Raw genomic sequence first — 22,808 nt, 5'->3', positions numbered from 1 at the left:
CACTGAGACCTGAAGGGAGAGTGTGAAATGTCATCATTGTAAATACAGAATTATTTTTCATTTGAGTTAGTCAAATTAAACTTCACTGAAACCTTCATTTATAGGTATTATTATATTTATTATAGGTACAAGTATCAGTGCAAAATGAAAACAGGAACATCCAATCTGGATACAACTCAGACACTGCTATCAGTTTAAATTAACTGTAACTATAACTAACTAGTAAATATCATCTGCTGTACTCACCTGTGACTGCTGTAGTTTTGAAAAGAAAGAAGAATGGCCTGATGAACCTAGATTATTTTTTGTTCCGAAAGAAAGACGGAGACTTTTCTCGTCTGCAGTAGTGCTGTTGCTCTGAGTTATTTTAAGTTTCACTTCAGGAATGTGACGTTGAAACAGTCTCTCCAGTGTTGCTCCGCCTCTTACTGTAGTTAAACTGGTTAAACTGGATATGATTACATTGACACGTCTAACCAGGGATTTGATTGAGCCTGAACAGTTCACACGGGACTCTCGTTTTTTTTTACAAACATAAAGAAATATAACCTAATGTGACCATCCATCTTCCTGTACTGTCGTTCCTCTATTCTATCATGGCGATCCGTCACGGTAAGATCATGGCATGACCCGCCATGCCAAACAACATTTTCAAAATAATTTAACTTTTGTGCGGAAGGCGGCCGGGAGCGCGCTGTCGGCCACACAGGCCTCACCTCCAGAACGGACGCGCAGCGCGAATCGCGGCCAGGCGGTGCTCCTTATCTTTTATAATGCTGTGTAGAAGCAATGCTGACGGTCATGCAGCTCCCTCTACTCTTTACACTTCCCTGATTAACTTTACACTCTCACTCACTCTCTCTCTCTCTCTCTCTCTCTCTCTCTCTCTCTCTCTCTCTCTCTCTCTCTCTCTCTCTCTCTCTCTCTCTCTCTCTCTCTCTCTCTCTCTCTCTCTCTCTCTCTCTCTCTCTTCTCTCTCTCTCTCTCTCTCTCTCTCTCAACCAACACGATATTCTAAAAGAAATATTTTAAAAAAATTGTAGAAATTAGGGATTAGGTCTATTTTCCTTTGTTCCTCTTTTTATCTTCATTCTCAAGATGTAAAGGGCTGAATAGGCCTATAAAGTAGTAGATAAATGAGGTTCTCTGACTAATTGCACTGATTGGAAATTATGGAAACAAGTAGTGGAGAAAAAAAAATATATATATAGGCAATTCAGGTATAGAGTAGTCTATTTAAACACTGACTATATGACCATAGCTGTGCTGGAGACCAGCAGTGCCCTTGTGTAGTAGTGGTATGTGTATTTCTGTCCGTCTGTCTATCTGGGCAGCCCAAATATTTACTAGACATCTAATCATCAGTACACATGTATTAATCAACAACAACAGTAAAGACATTGGTAGGCTCATCATCAAATACAGTATACTCCTGTGGTGCAAATATGACCATCAACAGTGTATTTTAAAGTGTATTTATATTAAATGTATTATGAGTCTGAATCATATTCCTGTCATTTCTGACTTGATAACATTGGTTTTGATGTCAAAACTCTTTTTTAAAGTTACAAAAATGGATATACCCAGAATTATTTTTCTTTTTCTTTTGCTTTATTAAATAAGCAAGCAATAATAATGAATATATATATATATATATATGTGTGTGTGTGTGTATATATACACACACACACACACACACACACACACACACACACACACACATATATATATATATATATATATATATATATATATATATATATATATATATATATATATATATATATATATATATATATATATATATATATATATATATATATATATATATATATATATATATATATATAGAACGTTTCATAAATTGTTATTACACTGTCAAATGGTCTTATGACAGTGTCAGAGTGTTTTCCCTGACCTCAAGTACAGTGGTAGAATTTGGACGTTTCATAAAGATATAAAGTGTTATTGCACCCTAAAAACTGCAGGGTTGAAAGCAACTCAATCTGGGTAGTTTTCAACCACACCTACTTGCAGACCTACTTCAAAATACATTTACATTTTGGTAATGCAAGTCATACATACATGCAATAATAAACAATTTTTTAAACACAATGTTGGAAAAGTTTAGAAAAATATTTATTTTTCAAAAAGCAATAACAATCAATAGCAATAATCAGTAGCTAATTTGTTTATAAACACACATTTTAAACTCCTTTTAAATATTATTTTTGACAAGTTTTAAATTCTATAGCAGAGCTATTAAACTGGAGTCCATTAAACTTTCCCAGTTTCATATAACACTCAAAATGTGAGTGTGTTTAGCATACTAGCACACGTGCAGAAGTCATGAGAAAATGACCCTAGTGATTATCATAAATTGCTCTTTAGAAATTGTGTAGAATTACAATATTCTGTATCTGTACAATGCTATTATAGTAATCACCTTTTTAGTATATCACATAAAAAAAACATGTTACAATGAAATTGGAAAATTGGTAGTTTTCATATTCTTGCAATGTTGATTGCATTAGATTAAGTTTTAATGATCCCTGTGTTTGCTGCAACAAGTAGTAATACCATACAAAAAACAAAAACAGGATATAAAGAAAAATACAGAATTTACCATATTAACCAGAATCGGGAGTTTAACGTTTTCTTCAACTCTAACAGTTTTTTCATGATGACACTAAATTATTTTGCCATGAAGAAGGAAGGTAAGGAGAGAAGACACATTAGTTACTGGGATTTTGTGAGTTTGACTAATGCATTTCTCAGTAGAGAGCTCCATTGAAAGAAAAAATCTTCAAATGTGCTTAAGACACGTCTGGCAAGTGTTGTTTTATTACAATTCTTCAATGTTAGCTATAAGAGCTACCTAAAGAAAAACAAAGTGTATGTAAATTTGTTAATCCTCTCTGAGAAAAACTAATGATTAGTCTAATCTTTGTGATTGACAGGAGAGATGATAAGAGGGGCGGAGTTTTTACCACCATCATTGCTTTCGGGACTGAAGTATGGGTAGAGTTTCTCAGTGAAGGTGCAGCCAGTATAGGAGTAGATAAGAGCTGCAGCATCTATGTCATAAAAGGAGACCAGACCCTCCTCATAATCCACAAACACCCCCACCTTCTGAGGCTTTGTTTTCAGAGAGAGGACGACAGAAGTGTTAGCAAGAGCTATGTACTCATTTCCATTCCTCAACCATATAGTCCAGTAGCCATCCTCTGGACTCAGTGTGATTTCTCCCTTCCTGTTGATCGACCCTCTGGCCACTCCTAAATCCCAGTCAGTCTTCCCTTTAACCTGAACCTCGTAGTAAAATTGTCCTGAAGAGAAGCTCTGCTTTCCTAAAACACAACTACAAGAAGAAAATCTCTCTGGTTTGTCTGGAAGATTCTTCTTCTTACCATATTTTACTTGTTTCCCATCATCAGACAGGATGAGAAAGGGATATGCTGTATCAGGATCCAGAGTCACATCCACTGCATACTGCTGGACCCTCTTCAGCTCAGCCTCAAGCAGCTTCTCCATCTCTTTCCTGAGTGTCTCCTCCAGCTGAGCCACAGCTCTCCTCACAGTCCCCTCATATGATGAGTGAACACTGACCTCTGTCCAGTCCTTGGTGTGTGGAGGAGTGTTCAGGGATGGGAAGCTTTGGAGGAGGTGGAGTTGGTCTTCAGTGCGTGAGAGCTGCTTAATCTCAGTGGTTCTCTTCATCAGCTCAGAGATTTCCTGTTCCAACTCTTTGATGAAGCCTTCAGCCTGTTTCTCTGTTGTTTTCTGCTTCTCTTCAATCGTCTCAATGAGCTCAGCCTGGCCTCTCTCCACAGACTGCATCAGAGCAGTGAAGACCCGCACACTGTCTGCTATCTCTCTGTCTGCATCTTCCTTGCTGAGCTCTACTGAGTGTTTGATCTCCTGAATCTTCAGTTGTCTCTCCTGGATTGTCTGCTGAATTTCAGCCTCTGTCTTCCCAAGCTCAGCCTTCTTTCCTTCATATTCTTCTTTCAGAGGAACAAAGTGATGTGACATGTGGTCTGACTCAGTGCAGAGCAGACACACACACATCTGGTCAGTCTTACAGAACAGCTGGAGCGGTCCATCATGCTCTTTACACATTCTGCCTTCCAGGTTCTCCTCAGGATCAATCAGCTTATGTCTTTTAAAGGTTTTGATTCTCTGATGAGGCTCCAGGTGAGTCTCACAGTAGGAGACCAGACACACCAGGCAGGACTTTAGGGCCTTCAGTTTGGTCCCAGTGCAGACGTCACAGGGAACTTCTCCTGGTTTGGCACATCGTTGGTCTGGGCAGCTGCTGGCTTTCATCTGAGCTGACTTTCTGAACTGAGCAGCCATCTCAGATATGAAAGTATTGATCCGCAGCTCAGGTCTTGTATTGAAAAGCTCTTTACAAATGGGACACTGGCACTGGACACTAATATCCCAGTGCTGTGTGATACAGTTTTTGCAGAAGTTGTGTCCACATGGTATGGTGACTGGATCAGTGAACACATCCAGACAGATGGAGCACAGAAACTGCTCTTCAGATAGGAGACTGCTGGCAGCAGACATCTCTAGACACTGAGACCTAAAGTGAAAGTGTGAAATATCAACATTATAATTATATGATTATTAATTATTCCTATGAGTATCAAAGTGAGATTGTTAGAATATCAGCAAAAGTCATTTTGAGTTATATAGTTAAACTGCACTTCATTGAAAACTTCATTTGACAAGTATCAGTGCAAAATAAAAACAGGGAAACATCCTATCTGATACAGCTCAATTATGTGTCACTGCTCTCTGTTTAAACAGTAAATATTATCTGCTGTACTCACCTGTGCATGTCTGAGACGCTGCTGTATTTTTGAGAAAAGCCTGATGAATCTTGGTTTATTTTTCTTTTGAGAGAGAAAGACTTTTCTCGTCTGCAGCCAGGCTGTTGGTCTGAGTTACTTTCGATTTCACTTCAGGATGTGACGTTGAAACACTCCTTTCTTTCCAGTGTTGCTCTGCCTCTTACTGCAGTTAAACTGGTAATGTTTTGTTGCCTCCGTCAGCCTTGAGCATGATTACACTGACACCTCTGACCTCCCTGGAACGTGGCAAGGAGAAGAGAATTTCCCAATTGTCATCACAGTATCAGTCGCTGTATTGTTGTCACTCTTCCTGTGCAGCTGTTCATACAGCAAGAGACACCTGGCCAGACAGACAGGAACTCAGCTGATGGATGCTGCCCTCTGGCGGCCATATTGGAGGTCTTCAGCTTATGGCAACAATGACTGAAAACAGCCGACTGCATTTCTAATCTTGTGACTTTTTCTGTTTCATCATCAGTAGACATGGTTAATTTCTGTTCTCTATCTGTTGATTACCTTTAGAGTAAAAACATTCTTCAGGCTTTGATATTAAATAATTTAAGTATGCAGGAAAACAGCATTAATGTAACCAGTCAAGCTTTTTCAATTAGCTTTTATTTATTTCCATAAATTCTGTGAGAAATGAATGTGAGAGACATACTGTAGATTGCAGTTATAGGTTGATGGTGTGATGATCTGTCTCATATTTCTCGACAAAGTGTTTGAACGACTCCAACGAAAATGTTGTTGGAAGTAAACTCGACATCCTTCAGTAGACACCAGGATCGGCTAAGTGGTGGGTCGGTGATGTACCTATTCATCTGTACCCAGCACATGAGCAAACATAGCTGCTGAAACCACAGGGTTCATCTTTCCCATTCTTCACTGTAGCATAAAAATGACAGGAGAATCTGGTGTCGCTTTTCTTTAATTAGGCTCCTGTTTTAAAATCAAGGGCTACGTCTTTCTTGGCACACCAGCTCTGAAAACAGTAAATGGCCCACATAGTCTGTTAACGGTCCCAGCTTTGATTCTTATTTTTTTCAAACTCTTCAAGTTCCCTCTCATTAATTTCACCATGTCTTCTCACTTTTTTCATCTCTTCCTCCTATCCTGTCTGACTCTTGGCACCATTCATCCGCGGTGAATCTACAGAATAAATCAAAATTAACAACGAACACCAGAATTTAATTTGGGAAAATAGAGTGAATACAGCATATCAATTAGTGGGGATGGGACGCTCTTCTTCCTTCTTCTTCACTTGCTTACTTAGGCTCATAAAACAGGTGTAGTTTTTAAATTGAAAAACATGCCAAGTGCAGTTTTAACTAATGAAACCAACCTGCTCCCCTCCCCCCTTCCCTCCACATCTCCAGGATGTGAAGGCCCTGTGCAGCATACCTCTGCTGGGCTACAGTGTGGAGGATTCCCCTCTGGTGGCTCTGGAGCTCCAGGGCCGGGCCTGTTTCTGTCTAAACCAGTCCATATCCACCCACACCTTCTCCTGCGACGGCCCGGAGCTCAAACAGTGCTGGCTGGCTGTCCTACAGGCTGCAGCGTGCCCAGCACCGGGCTCTAACAACGTCACCAATGGAACCAGATCTGGCACTAATGGTAATGTTAGTAATGGAAATATTGGAGAAGAGTCCAAGGAAGAACACTCCTGAATGTTTCTGAGAGCGGGCACGATGTAGATTACACATACATGCATGTACTGTACACCTAGACAAAAGACTTGAGTTAAGGAGTTCATTTATGTTAAATAGCTTTGAAATGCACTTCTGATTAAAACATGAATTCTAGAGGTGATATTCATGTACGTAGTGCCAGCAACCTGTTCATGTAAGCTTCTTTATGTGTAATATTCAAGAGAAACAATATGAGAATGGTGTGTTTTCTTTGTCTGAGTGCCAACACACTTTATTTCTGAAATGTTTTACAGTAAAATAAATAAAGTGGAGCTGTTTTTAACATGAGTCGGGGTGTCCATTCAACTACAAAGATGTTTACGTCAGCTTTGTATAGGATGTAAAAGGTAACGTGATGTAGCTTGCTGCCCTCTGGTGGCCATATTGGAGATCCACCGCTCATGGCAACAATGACGGAGAACAGCTGATTGCATTTTGAATCTGATGAGTTGTTTGTTTCATCAGTTTGGAATAGACATGGTTCATTTCTGTTCTCTCTGTTCATTACCTTTAGAGTAAAAACATTATTCAAACTTTGATATCAATCAAACATTAAATAATTTAAGCATGCAGGAAAATAACAGACATGCAACCATACAAGTTCTTTCCATTGGCTTTTATTTATTTCAGAAATTTTAATGTAAGAAACATAATGTAGATCGCAGAATTCTCCCTTTTTCATAAACCGCTCATTAGTAATTGTGTAGAATTACAACACTCAGTATCTGTACAATGCTGTGACAGTAATCACCTTTTTAGTTCATCACCTGGACATGTTACAATGAAATTGGAAAATTGGTAAAGTTTTCACACTCCTGCAATAGTGTTTATATTAGATGACGTTTTGATGATCCCTATGGTTTCTGGAAGTAGTAATAATATATGCAAAAGAAAAACAGGATGTAAATAAAAATACAGTTTTAATTATGTTAAACAGAATCTGGAGTTTAACCTTTCTTCAACTTTAACATAGTATTTTCATGATAAAATTAAATCATTTTGCCAAGTAGAAGAAAGGTAAAGAGACATGAAACAGTAGTAGTTACTGGGATTTTTTCACAGACAGGGAGTTGGTCTAATTCTTCTCTCAGTGGAGAGCTCCATTGAAAGAACAAATTATTCTTCAAATGTGCTTAAAACAAGTCTGTGAAGTGTTTTTTCTGTTGTTTGATTACAATTCTTAAACATTAGAATGGCTATAACAGTTACGTGGAAAAAAAGGAAACATGTATAAATTTGTTATCTTAAATGATGGTGAATCTCTGAGAAAATCAAATGATTAGTCTAATCTGTGTGATTGATAGGAGAGATGATCAGAGGGGCGGGGTTTTTACCACCATCATTATTACAGGGACTGAAGTATGGGTAGAGTTTCTCAGTGAAGGTGCAGCCAGTATAGGAGTAGATAAGAGCTGCAGCATCTACATCATAAAAGGAGACCAGACCCTCCTCATAATCCACAAACACCCCCACCTTCTGAGGCCTTGTTTTCAGAGAGAGGAGAACAGAAGGGCCAGCAATAGCTTTGTATTCATTTCCTTTCCTCAACCATATAGTCCAGTAGCCATTCTTGGGGCTCAGTGTGATTTTTCCCTTCCTGTTGATCGACACTCTGGCCACTCCTAAATCCCAGCCAGTCTTCCCTTTCACCTGAACCTCATAGTAAAATTTTCCTGAAGAGAAGCTCTCCTTTCCTAAAACATTGGCACAATGACAAAATCTCTCTGGATTAGCTGGAAGATTCTTCTTTACATCACCATGATTGACCTGTTTTTTATCATCAGACAGGATGAGATGGGGATTTGCTGTATCAGGATCGAGTGTCACATCCACTGCATACTGCTGGACTCTCTTCAGCTCAGCCTCCAGCAGCTTCTCCATCTCTTTACTGAGTGTCTCCTCCAGCTGAGCCACAGCTCTCCTCACAGTCCCCTCATATGATGAGCGATGGACACTGACCTCTGTCCAGTCCTTGGTGTGTGGAGGAGTGTTCAGGGATGGGAAGCTTTGGAGGAGGTGGAGGTGGTCTTCAGTGCGTGAGAGCTGCTCCACCTCAGCGGTTCTCTTCATCAGCTCAGAGATTTCATGTTCCAACTCTTTGATGAAGCCTTCAGCTTTTTTCTCTGTTGTTTTCTGCTTCTCTTCGATTATGTCAATGAGCTCAGCCTGGCCTCTCTCCACAGACTGCATCAGAGCAGTGAAGACCCGCACACTGTCTGCTATCTCTCTGTCTGCATCTTCCTTGCTGAGCTCTACTGAGTGTTTGATCTCCTGAATCTTCAGTTGTCTCTCCTGGATCATCTGCTGAATTTCAGCCTCTGTATTCCCCAGCTCAGCCTTCTTTCCTTCATATCCTTCTTTTAGAGCAACAATGTCATGAAACTTGTGGTCTAACACAGTGCAGTGCACACATACACACATCTGGTCAGTCTTACAGAACAGCTGGAGCGGTCCATCATGCTCTTTACACATCCTGCCTTCCAGGTTCTCCACAGGATTGATCAGCGTATGTGTTTTCATGCTTTTGATTATCTGATGAGGCTCCAGGTGAGTCTCACAGTAGGAGGCCAGACACACCAGGCAGGACTTCAGGGCCTTCAGTTTGGTCCCAGTGCAGACGTCACAGGGAACTTCTCCTGGTTTTGCACATCGTTGGTCTGGGCAGCTGCTGGCTTTCTTTTGAGCTGACTTTCTGAACTGAGCAGCTATCTCAGATATGAAAGTATTGACATGCAGCTCAGGTCTTGTGTTAAAAGACTTTTTACACATGGGACACTGGCACTGGACACTAATATCCCAGTGCTGTGTGATACAGTTCTTGCAGAAGTTGTGTCCACATGGTATGGTGACTGGATCAGTGAACACATCCAGACAGATGGAACACAGAAACTGCTCTTCAGATAGGAGACTTCTGGCAGCAGACATTTCTAGACACTGTGACCTTAAGTGAAAATATCAAAAATAAGATTATATGAATATTAGTAAACGTAGTTTTGAGTTATATAGTTACATACACTACCAGTCAAAAGTTTGGACACATCTGATTGAATGTACTATGTTTTTCATTAACTTTTTAATCTAAAGGCTGATGCTTAAATGCTTGAAATTTGTTTCTTAGACGAATATAAATAGTGAAGTTGATGCCTATGCATTCATTTATTTCCAAACCCTTTGCCATTCCATCAAGGCAAAGGGCGGCTACTTTAAAGAATCTAAAATATAAGATAGTTTTGATTTGTTTAACACTGTTTTCGTCGCTGCATAATTCCATTTGTTCCATTTCATAGTTTTGATGTCTTTACTATTATTCTAAAATGTGGAAAATAGTAAAAATAAAGAAAAGTCTGTCAGGAAAGCCTGGTTGGGGCATGTTGTCACATTGATTCGTTATCCACATACACAGTTACACAGTTTTTTTGGTTAGGAATAGATTTACATGAATTATTTTCTGAATAAATAAGATTTTGGTACTTGCACCCACAAACCTTTGGCTTGTGTAGCAAGTGGTCTCTCTGCTGGACCAGACTCGCCTACAACCACAGAGGCAGATTACTATTATTGCTGTTTTTGTTTATGTGACTAAGAAGCCGTTTTACATAATAAAACATCAAATTAAATGTGTATATATTACATGTACATTAATATACTGTTAGAAATTGCATCAGAATTTATGTTTGTCTGAGCATCCCAGAATAGGTGAGTCACTTTTTTTTCTTTTTTTTTTACCTGGTGCGTGGTGGGTGACGATTTCTGAGATGAAGTATGTTGTTTTCAATACAAAAGTATGTTTTTCATGTTATTATTGTATATATACTTAAGAGGAAATGGAATTTTGTGCACAAACGCAGCATACCTGTCTACCCCGTCATGTGTGACAACATGCCCTGACATGGGGTAAGCTGTTACAAGTTGTCAAGTGGTATTTCATCAGTAATAACTTTTTCTTCCATTAAATTATTAAAAATGTAAAAATGTCATTTTTTTAGAGACGACCTTAATCTAGCTAGCAACATATATGTATCTCAGTAGTAAGGCACTACTGAGAAATACACCAATGAGTAAAAAGTGCCCTGCTCTCTCCTACCATCTGGATACAGCTCAATTATGTGTCACTGCTCTCTGTTTAAACAGTAGCCTAAATATTATATGCTGCACTCACCTTTGTACTTCTAAGACTGCTGTACTTTTGAGAAAGGCCTGATGAACCTTGTTTTATTTTTCTTTCGAGAGAAAGAAAGACGCTTCTCGTCTGCAGCAGTGTTGTCACTCTGAGTTACTTTTAGTTTCACTTCAGGACTGCAACGTTGTAACACTCCTGTCTCTCCAGTGTTGCTCCGCCTCTTCCTGCCAGTTGGTAATGTTTTGTTGCATGTTTTGTTAGACATGATTACATTCACACTTCTGGGATTTAATTGAGCCGGAACAGTTCACACCGCACCCTCGTTTTTACCAACACACAGAAATATAACGTAATGTGACCATCCATTTTCCTCTACTGCCTGCCAGTCTTTCCTCTATTCTACCATGGCGGTCCGTCACGATAAGACCACGACATGAACCACCATGCCGAAAACATTTTCAAAACAATTTTGCTTCCGTATGGCAGGCGGCCGGCAGCGCGCGCTCGGTCACACAGGCTCGCCCCCGCCTTTCCTCACCTCCAGAACGGACGCGCAGCGCGAGTCGCAGCCGGGCAATGCTCCTCATCTTTTATGATGCTGTCTGTGTAGAAGCAATGCTGACGGCCATACAGCTCCCTGTACCTTTACACTTTGATGATTAACTTTATATCGTCCATCTTCTTCACCTTCTTCACACTATCGCACATTAAATCTCTCTCACTCTCTCTCTCTCTCTCTCTCTCTCTCATACACAACAGGAAATATTAAATGAAATTAGGAAATGTGTCTATTTTCTCTCTTACTTCTCAAGAGGTATACAACGAGGCAGTATGCCTACAAATTAGTATAGGCACACATAACCTAACACCTAACCTACACATAAATACTGTATAAATACTCTTTACATATAAATATGACTCTGATCTATAACCTACAGTATGCACATGGTTCTCTGACTAATTGTACTGATGGGAACCTATGGATATCAGTAGTGGAGAAAAAAACAGAAAAATAGTATTTAAAAACTGAAAATCTGAACATGTGACATCTCTGGGGGACCTAACCATAGATATTTTTGTTTGGTAATGACCCATTTCCTGCAATTTTACGTATATATATATATTTTAAACATTTGGTTTATACTGTGATGCTTGATTCTCAATGCTAGAACCAAATTCATAAGAGATGCTATAAAGGCAGGAGAGGTGTCTGCAAAGGCTTCATTTTTTTTATTTTTTTTTTGTAAAATAACTGAATTCATAGGCTTCATTGCACAAAATGACAAATAAGCCAGTTATATGAAAACATTATTAATTCATTTTGATATCATAGCACTCCCTCTTTTCCACTACCTCCATCCTTTTACTTTGGCATCCTCATACCTGTTGCTGTTGCTCTGCTGTGCTGACACTGCTAACATCATCAGCTTCAATAATCTGTTGATAACATCTCACTTTAGCTTTTCTAGATAGATAAGTCACATAACTTTTTGCCTTTCACCTCTGGTTGTTAAGGTCTTCAGAGAAACATACTATGTGTGGATTTTTTTCTATTTACACTGTCAGCAGTGTAAATACATAATTCTTGAATATTTGTATACAAAAAAATTAAAATTAGATTATTGGAATAATAGCCATTCATTTTGAATTATATAGCCATAGATAGCCATAGATACAGCTCAACTATGTGTCACTTCCCTCTGTTTAAACACAGTAAATACTATCTGCTGTACTCACCTGTGTACGTCTAAAACTGTTGTATTTTTGACAAAGGTCTGATGAACCTTAAATCTTAATCATTACAGTGAGTCCAGACAGAAAGAAGAGAGGATCTGCTCTCTCAACAGTAGACTGCTGACAGAGGACATTTCTGTGAGGATCAGGCTATCATATTCTATAGAGGGCTTTCAGCTGATGGATGCTGCCCTCTGGCGGCCATATTGGAGGTCCACAGCTCATGGCAACAATGACTGAGAACAGCTGATAGCATTTCTAATCTTATGACTTGTCTGTTTCATCAGTGTGGAATAGACATGGTTCATTTCTGTTCTCTATCTGGTGATTACCTTTAGAGTAAAACATTTTTCAAGCTTGATATTAGCCAAACGTTAAATCATTTAAGCATTCAGGAAAATAATAGTCTTGCAACCATACAGAGTCTTTTCCATTGGCTTTTATTTCAATAAATTCTTGTAACATGAGAAACGTACTGTAGATTGCAGAATTTTTCATATACTACTCTTTAGTAATTGTGTAGAATTACAATGCTCAGTATCTGTACAATGCTCTGACAGTCATCACGTTTTTAGTTTATCACCTGGACAAATTGGTAGTTTTCATATTCCTGCAATAATGATGGGTTTTGATTAGAAGTTTTAATGATCCCTGTGTTTGCTGCAACAAGTAGTAATACCATATATAAGAGAAAAATAGGATATAAAGAAAAATACATAAAAAAATATATTTAAAAAAATATATAATATAAATAAATAATAAAATAAAATATATAATTTATCATACCAAAATCTGGAGTTTAACATTTCCTTAATTTTAACTAACATTGTTTTTTTCATGATAGAAGTAAATCATTTTGCCACAAAAAAAGAAAGGTAAAGAGATAAGAGACAGTAGTATTTACTGCGCTTGTTTCTTAGACAGGGAGTTGGTCTAATTCTTCTCCACTGAAAGAACAAATTCATCTTCAAATGTGCTTAAGACAAGTCTGTGAAGTGTTTTTTCTGTTGCTTGATTACAATTCTTCAACATTAGAATGGCTATAACAGTTACCTGAAAAAAACAACGTATGTGTAAATTTGTTATCTTAAATGATGGGGAATCCTCTCTGAGAAAATCTAATGATTAGTCTAATCTGTGAGATTGACAGGAGAGATGGTCAGAGGTGCGGAGTTTTTACCATCATCGTTATTACAGGGACTGAAGAATGGGTAGAGTTTCTCAGTGAAGGTGCAGCCAGTAAAGGAGTAGATAAGAGCTGCAGCATCTACGTCATAAAAGGAGACCAGACCCTCCTCATAATCCACAAACACCCCCACCTTCTGAGGCCTTGTTTTCAGAGAGAGGAGGACACGAGGGTCAGCAAGAGCTTTGTACTCATTTCCATTCCTCAACCATATAGTCCAGTCGCCATTCTTTGGGCTTGCTCTGATTTGTCCCTTCCTGTTGATCGACCCTCTGACCACTCCTAAATCCCACTTAGACTTCCCTTTAACCTGAACCTCGTAGTAAAATCTTCCTGAAGAGAAGCTCTGCTTTCCTAAGACACAGGCACAAGAAGAAAATCTCTCTGTGTTGTTGGGGAGTTTCTTCTTCTTACCATATTTTACTTGTTTCCCATCATCAGACAGGATGAGATAGGGATATGCTGTATGAGGATCCAGAGTCACATCCACTGCATACTGCTGGACCCTCTTCAGCTCAGCCTCAAGCAGCTTCTCCATCTCTTTCCTGAGTGTCTCCTCCAGCTGAGCCACAGCTCTCCTCACAGTCCCCTCATATAATGAGCGATGGGCACTGACCTCTGTCCAGTCCTTGGTGTGTGGAGGAGTGTTCAGGGATGGGAAGCTTTGGAGGAGGTGGAGGTGGTCTTCAGTGTGTGAGAGCTGCTCCACCCCAGCGGTTCTCTTCATCAGCTCAGAGATTTCCTGTTCCAGCTCTTTGATGAAGCCTTCAGCCTGTTTCTCTGTTTTCTGCTTCTCTTCGATCGTCTCAATGAGCTCAGCCTGGCCTCTCTCCACAGACTGCATCAGAGCAGTGAAGACCCGCACACTGTCTGCTATCTCTCTGTCTGCATCTTCCTTGCTGAGCTCTACTGAGTGTTGTATCTTCTGAATCTTCAATTGTCTCTCCCGGATCATCTGCTGAATTTCTTTCCGAATTTCAGCCTCTGTCTTACTCTGTCTCTGGATGCTGCTGGCTTTCATCTGAGCTGACTTTCTGAACTGAGCAGCCATCTCAGATATGAAAGTATTGACCCGCAGCTTAGGTCTTGTCTTGAAAAGGTCTTTACACATGGGACACTGGCACGGGGCATTAATATCCCAGTGCTGTGTGATACAGTTTTTGCAGAAGTTGTGTCCACATGGTATGGTGACTGGATCAGTGAACACATCCAGACAAATAGGGCATAGAAACTGCTCTTCAGATAGGAGACTGCTGGCAGCAGACATCTCTAGACACTGAGACCTGAAGTGAAAGTGTAAAATGTCAGCAGTGTAAATACATAATTATTGAATATTCATATACAAAGATATCAAAGTTAGACTATTGGAATATTAGCAATTTGTTTGAGTTAGTTAAGCTGCACTTTGTTGAAACCTTCATTGGACAAGTATCAGTGCAAAATGAAAACAAGGGAAGATTCTATCTGGATACAGCTCAATTATCCCACTGAGCAAAAGACGTGATTTCAACGTCACGTCCATGCTTTAGCTCTCATATAGCCCAGGATCATTACGGCTATGTATAGACCTATTTTAGACCAAACAGTAAATACATTATTACAATGAATAAACATCTGTACATACCAAAAATATGCACCAGAGAAGTCCTGTAGACTAGCCTACAAGATAATTATCTGAGCACAAGAAGTAATTTCAACATTGCGTCTATGCGTAGCTCTCATATAGCCTAGGTCAGGATAATTTTGTCTATGTATAGACATCTAATAAACTTTCACTTTTCAACCCCATTTAAACTTAATTTAGCCTAGACGGCTATGGGCCATTTAGACGTGTTTTAAACGTCTAACCAACGTAAAATTGCTCAGTGGGATGTGTCACTGCGCTCGCTCTAAACACTAAATATTATCTGCTGTACTCACCTGTGTACGTGTAAGACTCTGCTGTATCGTTGAGAAAGGACTGATAACCCTAGGTATATTTTACCTTTGAAAGAAAGAAAGAGACCTTTCTCGTCTGTAGCAGCGTTGTCGCTCTGAGTTACTTCCGATTTTAACTTCAGGACTGTGATGTTGAAACTCCTTCTTTTCCAGTGTTGCTCCACCTCTTATTACTGGTAATGCTTTGTTTCCTCAGTCAGTCTTGAGCATGATTACATTGACACCTCTGACCTCCCTGGGAGGTGGCAAGGAAAAGAGAATTTTCCAATCGTCATCACTGTATTAGTCTGCTGTATTGTTGTCACTGTTCCTGATCAGCTGTTTGTACAGCAACACACACCCGATCAGCCTGAAAGAGGAACTCGATCAGCTGATGGATGCTGCCCTCTGGCGGCCATATTGGAGGTCCACAGCTCATGGCAACAATGACTGAAAATAGCTAATTTCATTTCTAATCTTATGACTTGGCCATTTCGTCAGTATGGAATAGACATGGCTAATTTCTGTTCACTATCTTTTGATTACCTTAAGAGGAAAAATAGTTTTCAAGCTTTGATATCAAACGTTAAATAATTTCAGCATGCAGGAAAATAACAGTCATGTAACCATACAAGCTCTTCCCATTGGCTTTTATTAATTTTGTAAATTCTTTTAATGTGAGAAACATACTGTAGATTGCAGAATTATTTGTTTTCCAATAAAATGCTCACTAGTAATTGTGTAGAATTATAATGGTCAGTATATGTACAATGCTCTGACATTAATCACCTTTTTAGTTCATCACCTGGACATGTTACAATGAAACTGGAAAATTGGAAGTTTTTATGATCCTTGTGTTTGATGCAACAAGTAGTAATACCATACAAGAAAAACAGGATATAAAGAAAAATACAGCATTTAACATATTAACCAGAATCTGGAGTTTAACGTTTCTTTAACTAACATTTTTTTTCATGATAAAACTAAATAAGTTTGCCAAGACGAAGAAAGGTAGAGACAAGAGACATTGGTGGTTACTGAAATTTTTTCACCGACAGGGAGTTTGTCAAATTCTTCTCTCAGTGGAGAGCTCCATTGAAAGAACAAATTCATCTTCAAATGTGCTTAAAACAAGTGTGTGAAGTGTTTTTTCTGTTGTTTTATTACAATTCTTCAACATTAGAATGGCTATAACAGTTACCTGAAGAAAAACATAAAGTACCACTGAATATGTAAATTTGTTGGGTTCTCTGAGAAAACCTAATGATTCGTCTAATCTGTGTGATTGACAGGAGAGATGATCAGAGGGGCGGAGTTTTTACCACCATGATTAATACAGGGACCAAAGTATGGGAAGAGTTTCTCGGTGAAGGTGCAGCCAGTATAGGAGTAGATAAGAGCTGCAGCATCTACGTCATAAAAGGAGACCAGACCCTCCTCATAATCCACAAACACCCCCACCTTCTGAGGCCTTGTTTTCAGGGAGAGGAGGACACGGGGGGCAGCAAGAGCTTTGTACTCATTTCCTTTCCTCAACCATATGGTCCAGTAGCCATTCTCGGGGCTCAGTGTGATTTCTCCCTTCCTGTTGATCAACCCTCTGGCCACTCCTAAATCCCACTTAGTCTTCCCTTTAACCTGAACCTCGTAGTAAAATCTTCCTGAAGAGAAGCTCTGCGTTCCTAAAACACAGGCACAAGAAGAAAATCTCTCTGTGTTGTTGGGTAGTTTCTTCTTTACATTACCATATTTTACTTGTTTCCCATCATCAGACAGGATGAGATAGGGATATGCTGTATCAGGATCCAGAGTCACATCCACTGCATACTGCTGGACCCTCTTCAGCTCAGCCTCAAGCAGCTTCTCCATCTCTTTCCTGAGTGTCTCCTCCAGCTGAGCCACAGCTCTCCTCACAGTCCCCTCATATGATGAGCGATGGACACTGACCTCTGTCCAGTCCTTGGTGTGTGGAGGAGTGTTCAGGGATGGGAAGCTTTGGAGGAGGTGGAGGTGGTCTTCAGTGTGTGAGAGCTGCTCCACCTCAGCGGTTCTCTTCATCAGCTCAGAGATTTCCTGTTCCAACTCTTTGATGAAGCCTTCAGCCTGTTTCTCTGTTGTTTTCTGCTTCTCTTCCATCGTCTCAATGAGCTCAGACAGGCCTCTCTCCACAGACTGCATCAGAGCAGTGAAGACAAGCACACTGTCTGCTATCTCTCTGTCTGCATCTTCCTTGCTGAGCTCTACTGAGTGTTTGATCTCCTGAATCTTCAGTTGTCTCTCCTGGATCATCTGCTGGATTTCTGTCCGAATTTCAGCCTCTGTCTTACTACTGGCTTTCAACTGAGTTGACTTTCTGAACTGAGCAGCCATCTCAGATATGAAAGTATTGACCCGCAGCTTAGGTCTTGCATTGAAAACCTCTTTACACATGGGACACTGGCACGGGGCATTAATATCCCAGTACTGTGTGATACAGTTTTTGCAGAAGTTGTGTCCACATGGTGTGGTGACTGGATCAGTGAACACATCCAGACAAATGGGGCATAGAAAGTGCTCTTCAGATAGGAGACTGCTGGCAGCAGACATCTCTAGACACTGAGACCTGAAGTGAAAGTGTAAAATGTCAGCAGTGTAAATACATAATTATTGAATATTCATAAACAAAAATATCAAAGTTAGACTATTGGAATATTAGCAATTCGTCTGAGTTAGTTAAGCTGCACTTCATTGAAACCTTCACTGGACAAGTATCAGTGCAAAATGAAAACAAGAGAAGATTCTATCTGGATACAGCTCAATTATGTGTCACTGCTCTCTCTTTAAACACTAAATATTATCTGCTGTACTCACCTGTGTACGTCCAAGACTCTGCTGTATTGTTGAGAAAGGACTGATAACCCTAGGTATATTTTACCTTTGAAAGAAAGAAAGAGACTTTTCTCGTCTGTAGCAGCGTTGTCGCTCTGAGTTACTTTAGATTTTAACTTCAGGAATGTGATGTTGCGACACTCCTTTTTTTCCAGTGTTGCTCCACCTCTTATTACAGGTAAACAGGTAATGCTTTGTTTCCTCAGTCAGTCTTGAGCATGATTACATTGACACCTCTGACCTCCCTGGAAGGTGGCAAGGAAAAGAGAATTTTCCAATCGTCATCACTGTATTAGTCTGCTGTATTGTTGTCACTGTTCCTGATCAGCTGTTTGTACAGCAACATACACCCGATCAGCCTGAAAGAGGAACTCGATCAGCTGATGGATGCTGCCCTCTGGCGGCCATATTGGAGGTCCACAGCTCATGGCAACAATGACTGAAAATAGCTAATTTCATTTCTAATCTTATGACTTGGCCATTTCATCAGTATGGAATAGACATGGCTAATTTCTGTTCTCTATCTTTTGATTACCTTAAGAGGAGAAATATTTTTCAAGCTTTGATATCAAACGTTAAATAATTTAAGTATGCAGGAAAATAACAGTCATGTAACCATACAAGCTCTTTCCATTGGCTTTTATTAATTTAGTAAATTATTTTAATGTGAGAAACATACTGTAGATTGCAGAATTATTTGTTTTCCAATAAAATGCTCAATAGTAATTGTGTAGAATTATAATGGTCAGTATATGTACAATGCTCTGACATTAATCACCTTTTTAGTTCATCACCTGGACATGTTACAATGAAACTGGAAAATTGGAAGTTTTCATGATCCTTGTGTTTGATGCAACAAGTAGTAATACCATACAAGAAAAACAGGATATAAAGAAAAATACAGCATTTAACATATTAACCAGAATCTGGAGTTTAACGTTTCTTTAACTAACATTTTTTTTTATGATAAAACTAAATCATTTTGCCAATATGAAGAAAGGTAGAGACAAGAGACATTGGTGGTTACTGAAATTTTTTCACCGACAGGGAGTTTGTCAAATTTTTCTCTCAGTGGAGAGCTCCATTGAAAGAACAAATTATTCTTCAAATGTGCTTAAAACAAGTGTGTGAAGTGTTTTTTCTGTTGTTTTATTACAATTCTTCAACATTAGAATGGCTATAACAGTTACCTGAAGAAAAACATAAAGTACCACTGAATATGTAAATTTGTTATCCTTAATGACAGTGAATCTTCTCTGAGAAAACCTAATGATTCGTCTAATCTGTGTGATTGACAGGAGAGATGATCAGAGGGGCAGAGTTTTTACCACCATGATTAATACAGGGACCAAAGTATGGGTAGAGTTTCTCGGTGAAGGTGCAGCCAGTATAGGAGTAGATAAGAGCTGCAGCATCTATGTCATAAAAGGAGACCAGACCCTCCTCATAATCCACAAACACCCCCACCTTCTGAGGCTTCGTTTTCAGAGAGAGGAGCACACGAGGGTCAGCAAGAGCTTTGTACTCATTTCCATTCCTCAACCATATAGACCAGTCGCCATTCTCGGGGCTCAGTGTGATTTGTCCCTTCCTGTTGATCGACACTCTGGCCACTCCTAAATCCCACTTAGACTTCCCTTTAACCTGAACCTCGTAGTAAAATCTTCCTGAAGAGAAGCTCTGCTTTCCTAAGACAGAGGGACAATGAGAAAATCTCTCTGGATTGTCTGGGAGATTCTTCTGTACTTCACCACAATTGACTTGTTTCCCATCATCAGACAGGATGAGATAGGGATTTGCTGTATCAGGATCGAGAGTCACATCCACTGCATACTGCTGGACCCTCTTCAGCTCAGCCTCCAGTAGCTTCTCCATCTCTTTCCTGAGTGTCTCCTCCAGCTGAGCCACAGCTCTCCTCACAGTCCCCTCATATGATGAGCGATGGACACTGACCTCTGTCCAGTCCTTGGTGTGTGGAGGAGTGTTCAGGGATGGGAAGCTTTGGAGGAGGTGGAGGTGGTCTTCAGTGTGTGAGAGCTGCTCCACCTCAGCGGTTCTCTTCATCAGCTCAGAGATTTCCTGTTCCAACTCTTTGATGAAGCCTTCAGCCTGTTTCTCTGTTGTTTTCTGCTTCTCTTCGATCGTCTCAATGAGCTCAGACAGGCCTCTCTCCACAGACTGCATCAGAGCAGTGAAGACCCGCACACTGTCTGCTATCTCTCTGTCTGCATCTTCCTTGCTGAGCTCTACTGAGTGTTTGATCTCCTGAATCTTCAGTTGTCTCTCCTGGATCATCTGCTGGATTTCTGTCCGAATTTCAGCCTCTGTCTTACTACTGGCTTTCAACTGAGTTGACTTTGTGAACTGAGCAGCCATCTCAGATATGAAGGTATTGACCCGCAGCTTAGGTCTTGCATTGAAAAGCTCTTTACACATGGGACACTGGCACGGGGCATTAATATCCCAGTGCTGTGTGATACAGTTTTTGCAGAAGTTGTGTCCACATGGTGTGGAGACTGGATCAGTGAACACATCCAGACAAATGGGGCATAGAAAGTGCTCTTCAGATAGGAGACTGCTGGCAGCAGACATCTCTAGACACTGAGACCTGAAGTGAAAGTGTAAAATGTCAGCAGTGTAAATACATAATTATTGAATATTCATAAACAAAAATATCAAAGTTAGACTATTGGAATATTAGCAATTTGTTTGAGTTAGTTAAGCTGCACTTTGTTGAAACCTTCATTGGACAAGTATCAGTGCAAAATGAAAACAAGGGAAGATTCTATCTGGATACAGCTCAATTATGTGTCACTGCTCTCTCTTTAAACACTAAATATTATCTGCTGTACTCACCTGTGTACGTCCAAGACCCTGCTGTATTGTTGAGAAAGGCCTGATAACCCTAGGTATATTTTACCTTTGAAAGAAAGACAGAGACTTTTCTTGTTGGTAGCAGTGTTGTCGCTCTGAGTTACTTTCAATTTGCACTTCAGGAATGTGACGTTGAAACACTCCTTTTTTTTCCAGTGTTGCTCCGCCTCTTATTACAGGTAAACTGGTTTTGTTGGCTCGGTCAGTTTTGGACATGATTGCATTGACACCTATTTTCAGGGATTAAATTGGTTTAATTGAACGGTGTTTCGGCATCCTCGTTTGGGGGAAAAAAAACAAGTTTTACCAACATAGAAAATAGATGCACGGAAAATAGAAATATTACCTATTAATTACTAATTATTGCCTGATCACAAGTCACAACTCTTGCTGAGAAAACAAACAAATAAACGTGTCTGCTTTGATATGGGGAGTTTGTGACGAAAGGGAGAAATTAAGAAGATGGAAGATATAAAATTCATCCCTGATGTAGAAAAGTACAGTGAGTTGTCAGCAGTGAACAGATGAAGCTTTGGTGGCTATTGGAGCACAATGTAAGTAACCTACAGCCTGTTTTCACAGGGTTTTCTCCTCCTGTAGAGCAGGAGAGCTGCTGGCCGGCGCGGAGAAATATGCTTCTTGTGTGAACAACCCAACTGTGACTCACGCACGAAATCGTTGTACTTGGCCACTATTCGTCCTATGTGAACCAGGCGTCAAGAGGTAGTAAAAACAGTTCCAAAAACACCTATATTTACACCATAATTTAGTACAAATCTTAACTACAGCTGACTGATTTGCAACTAATAATGGTGTATGTAATGTTTATGGCTTACGGCATATGATGTGTTTATGTTGTAATTTGATAGTGTTTTATTTTGTCCACGGGGGGGCGCTCTTAGTTTTGTTGTTGGGGTATGGAGGCTCTCATTGGTTCGGTGGTAGTGTGTTTAAAGGAAATAGGTTGGACAGATTATGAGAGCCCGGTGTGATAGCTGCAGCAGCGGGAAAAGCAACATGTATGGAAGCCACTAGAGTTGATTAAGTTCACTAAAGAAGTTAACGTTATTACTCAGTTGTGTCGGTGTTTTATTCAGAAACTTTACAGTGTATAGGTCTTTCTATTCACAGTGTGATTGTTTGGCTGTTTTTGTTTTGGACCTCTAAAGAACTGGTCCCCATTGACTTCAGTTGTTTTGAAGAAGGCTGCCACCAAGTTGTGCTGGCAACCTCCCTGTGTGTTATATGGACTAACAAACTTCACCTGTGTTTCATTTGGCATGAGGGTGAGTAGATGATGACAGAATTTTCATTTTTGGGTGAACTATTCCTTTAACAGCCAGGATCAGTCCAACTTTAAACGCAGAGTTAAGATGGCTATTTAAAGCACAATACGGGTTCTGACTGACTGACCTCAGATCGCCCAAAATGGAACATTGGATGGGCGTCAGGTGTTGGGTGGGTTACCTTACGTTGTTGGTGTAGGTTGTCCTCCTTGGATGGCGATAAAAGGCTGGTGGATTGGGAAAAAGCAGCGACAGATATTTTTCATTTTTCAA

At 39.8% G+C, this 22,808-nt stretch overlaps 5 protein-coding genes across 6 annotated transcripts; all 5 read right to left on the bottom strand.

Annotated features, from left to right (window-relative positions):
• Nucleotides 1–2,183: 2,183 nt before the first annotated feature.
• LOC139649072 (E3 ubiquitin-protein ligase TRIM39-like) lies at nucleotides 2,184–4,946 on the bottom strand. Its single transcript, XM_071525376.1, has 2 exons — nucleotides 4,842–4,946; nucleotides 2,184–4,591 (listed from the first exon to the last, which is right to left on the bottom strand). The coding sequence occupies exons 1-2, from the start codon at nucleotides 4,847–4,849 to the stop codon at nucleotides 2,941–2,943; spliced, it is 1,659 nt and encodes a 552-aa protein (XP_071381477.1). The 5' UTR covers nucleotides 4,850–4,946; the 3' UTR covers nucleotides 2,184–2,940.
• Nucleotides 4,947–7,159: 2,213 nt separating this feature from the next.
• LOC139649075 (E3 ubiquitin-protein ligase TRIM21-like) lies at nucleotides 7,160–11,041 on the bottom strand. Its single transcript, XM_071525378.1, has 2 exons — nucleotides 10,710–11,041; nucleotides 7,160–9,491 (listed from the first exon to the last, which is right to left on the bottom strand). Exon 2 carries the CDS (start codon nucleotides 9,473–9,475, stop codon nucleotides 7,835–7,837), a length of 1,641 nt encoding a protein of 546 aa, XP_071381479.1. The 5' UTR covers nucleotides 9,476–9,491; nucleotides 10,710–11,041; the 3' UTR covers nucleotides 7,160–7,834.
• Nucleotides 11,042–12,838: 1,797 nt separating this feature from the next.
• On the bottom strand, nucleotides 12,839–15,863 carry LOC139649076 (E3 ubiquitin-protein ligase TRIM21-like). 2 transcript variants are annotated; one of them, XM_071525379.1, is made up of 2 exons: nucleotides 15,511–15,863; nucleotides 12,839–14,873 (listed from the first exon to the last, which is right to left on the bottom strand). In XM_071525379.1, exon 2 carries the CDS (start codon nucleotides 14,855–14,857, stop codon nucleotides 13,535–13,537), a length of 1,323 nt encoding a protein of 440 aa, XP_071381480.1. In that variant the 5' UTR covers nucleotides 14,858–14,873; nucleotides 15,511–15,863; the 3' UTR covers nucleotides 12,839–13,534. The 2 variants fall into 2 exon arrangements, with proteins under 2 accessions (XP_071381480.1, XP_071381481.1); XM_071525380.1 differs by having other exon boundaries at nucleotides 15,575–15,863.
• A 291-nt stretch (nucleotides 15,864–16,154) lies between these two features.
• On the bottom strand, nucleotides 16,155–18,486 carry LOC139649078 (E3 ubiquitin-protein ligase TRIM21-like). The gene is made up of 2 exons (XM_071525383.1): nucleotides 18,358–18,486; nucleotides 16,155–18,109 (listed from the first exon to the last, which is right to left on the bottom strand). The coding sequence occupies exon 2, from the start codon at nucleotides 18,091–18,093 to the stop codon at nucleotides 16,780–16,782; it is 1,314 nt and encodes a 437-aa protein (XP_071381484.1). The 5' UTR covers nucleotides 18,094–18,109; nucleotides 18,358–18,486; the 3' UTR covers nucleotides 16,155–16,779.
• A 559-nt stretch (nucleotides 18,487–19,045) lies between these two features.
• Nucleotides 19,046–21,354, bottom strand: LOC139649077 (E3 ubiquitin-protein ligase TRIM21-like). Its single transcript, XM_071525381.1, has 2 exons — nucleotides 21,232–21,354; nucleotides 19,046–20,983 (listed from the first exon to the last, which is right to left on the bottom strand). Exon 2 carries the CDS (start codon nucleotides 20,965–20,967, stop codon nucleotides 19,654–19,656), a length of 1,314 nt encoding a protein of 437 aa, XP_071381482.1. The 5' UTR covers nucleotides 20,968–20,983; nucleotides 21,232–21,354; the 3' UTR covers nucleotides 19,046–19,653.
• Between the last annotated feature and the right edge of the window lie 1,454 nt (nucleotides 21,355–22,808).

Source organism: Centroberyx affinis, unplaced genomic scaffold (genome assembly GCF_046629955.1).
Source record: "Centroberyx affinis isolate AG114_WGS23_722 - 3 ecotype Tasmania unplaced genomic scaffold, CSIRO-AGI_Caff_v1 ptg001290l_1, whole genome shotgun sequence".
NCBI lineage: Eukaryota > Metazoa > Chordata > Actinopteri > Beryciformes > Berycidae > Centroberyx > Centroberyx affinis.
This window is presented reverse-complemented; position numbering and strand designations above follow the sequence as displayed.

Bases quoted from the DNA above. Each gene is read 5' to 3' on its own strand.
- LOC139649078 (XM_071525383.1), bottom strand. From the start codon at position 18,093: ATGTCTGCTGCCAGCAGTCTCCTATCTGAAGAGCACTTTCTATGCCCC.
- LOC139649075 (XM_071525378.1), bottom strand. From the start codon at position 9,475: ATGTCTGCTGCCAGAAGTCTCCTATCTGAAGAGCAGTTTCTGTGTTCC.
- LOC139649077 (XM_071525381.1), bottom strand. From the start codon at position 20,967: ATGTCTGCTGCCAGCAGTCTCCTATCTGAAGAGCACTTTCTATGCCCC.
- LOC139649076 (XM_071525379.1), bottom strand. From the start codon at position 14,857: ATGTCTGCTGCCAGCAGTCTCCTATCTGAAGAGCAGTTTCTATGCCCT.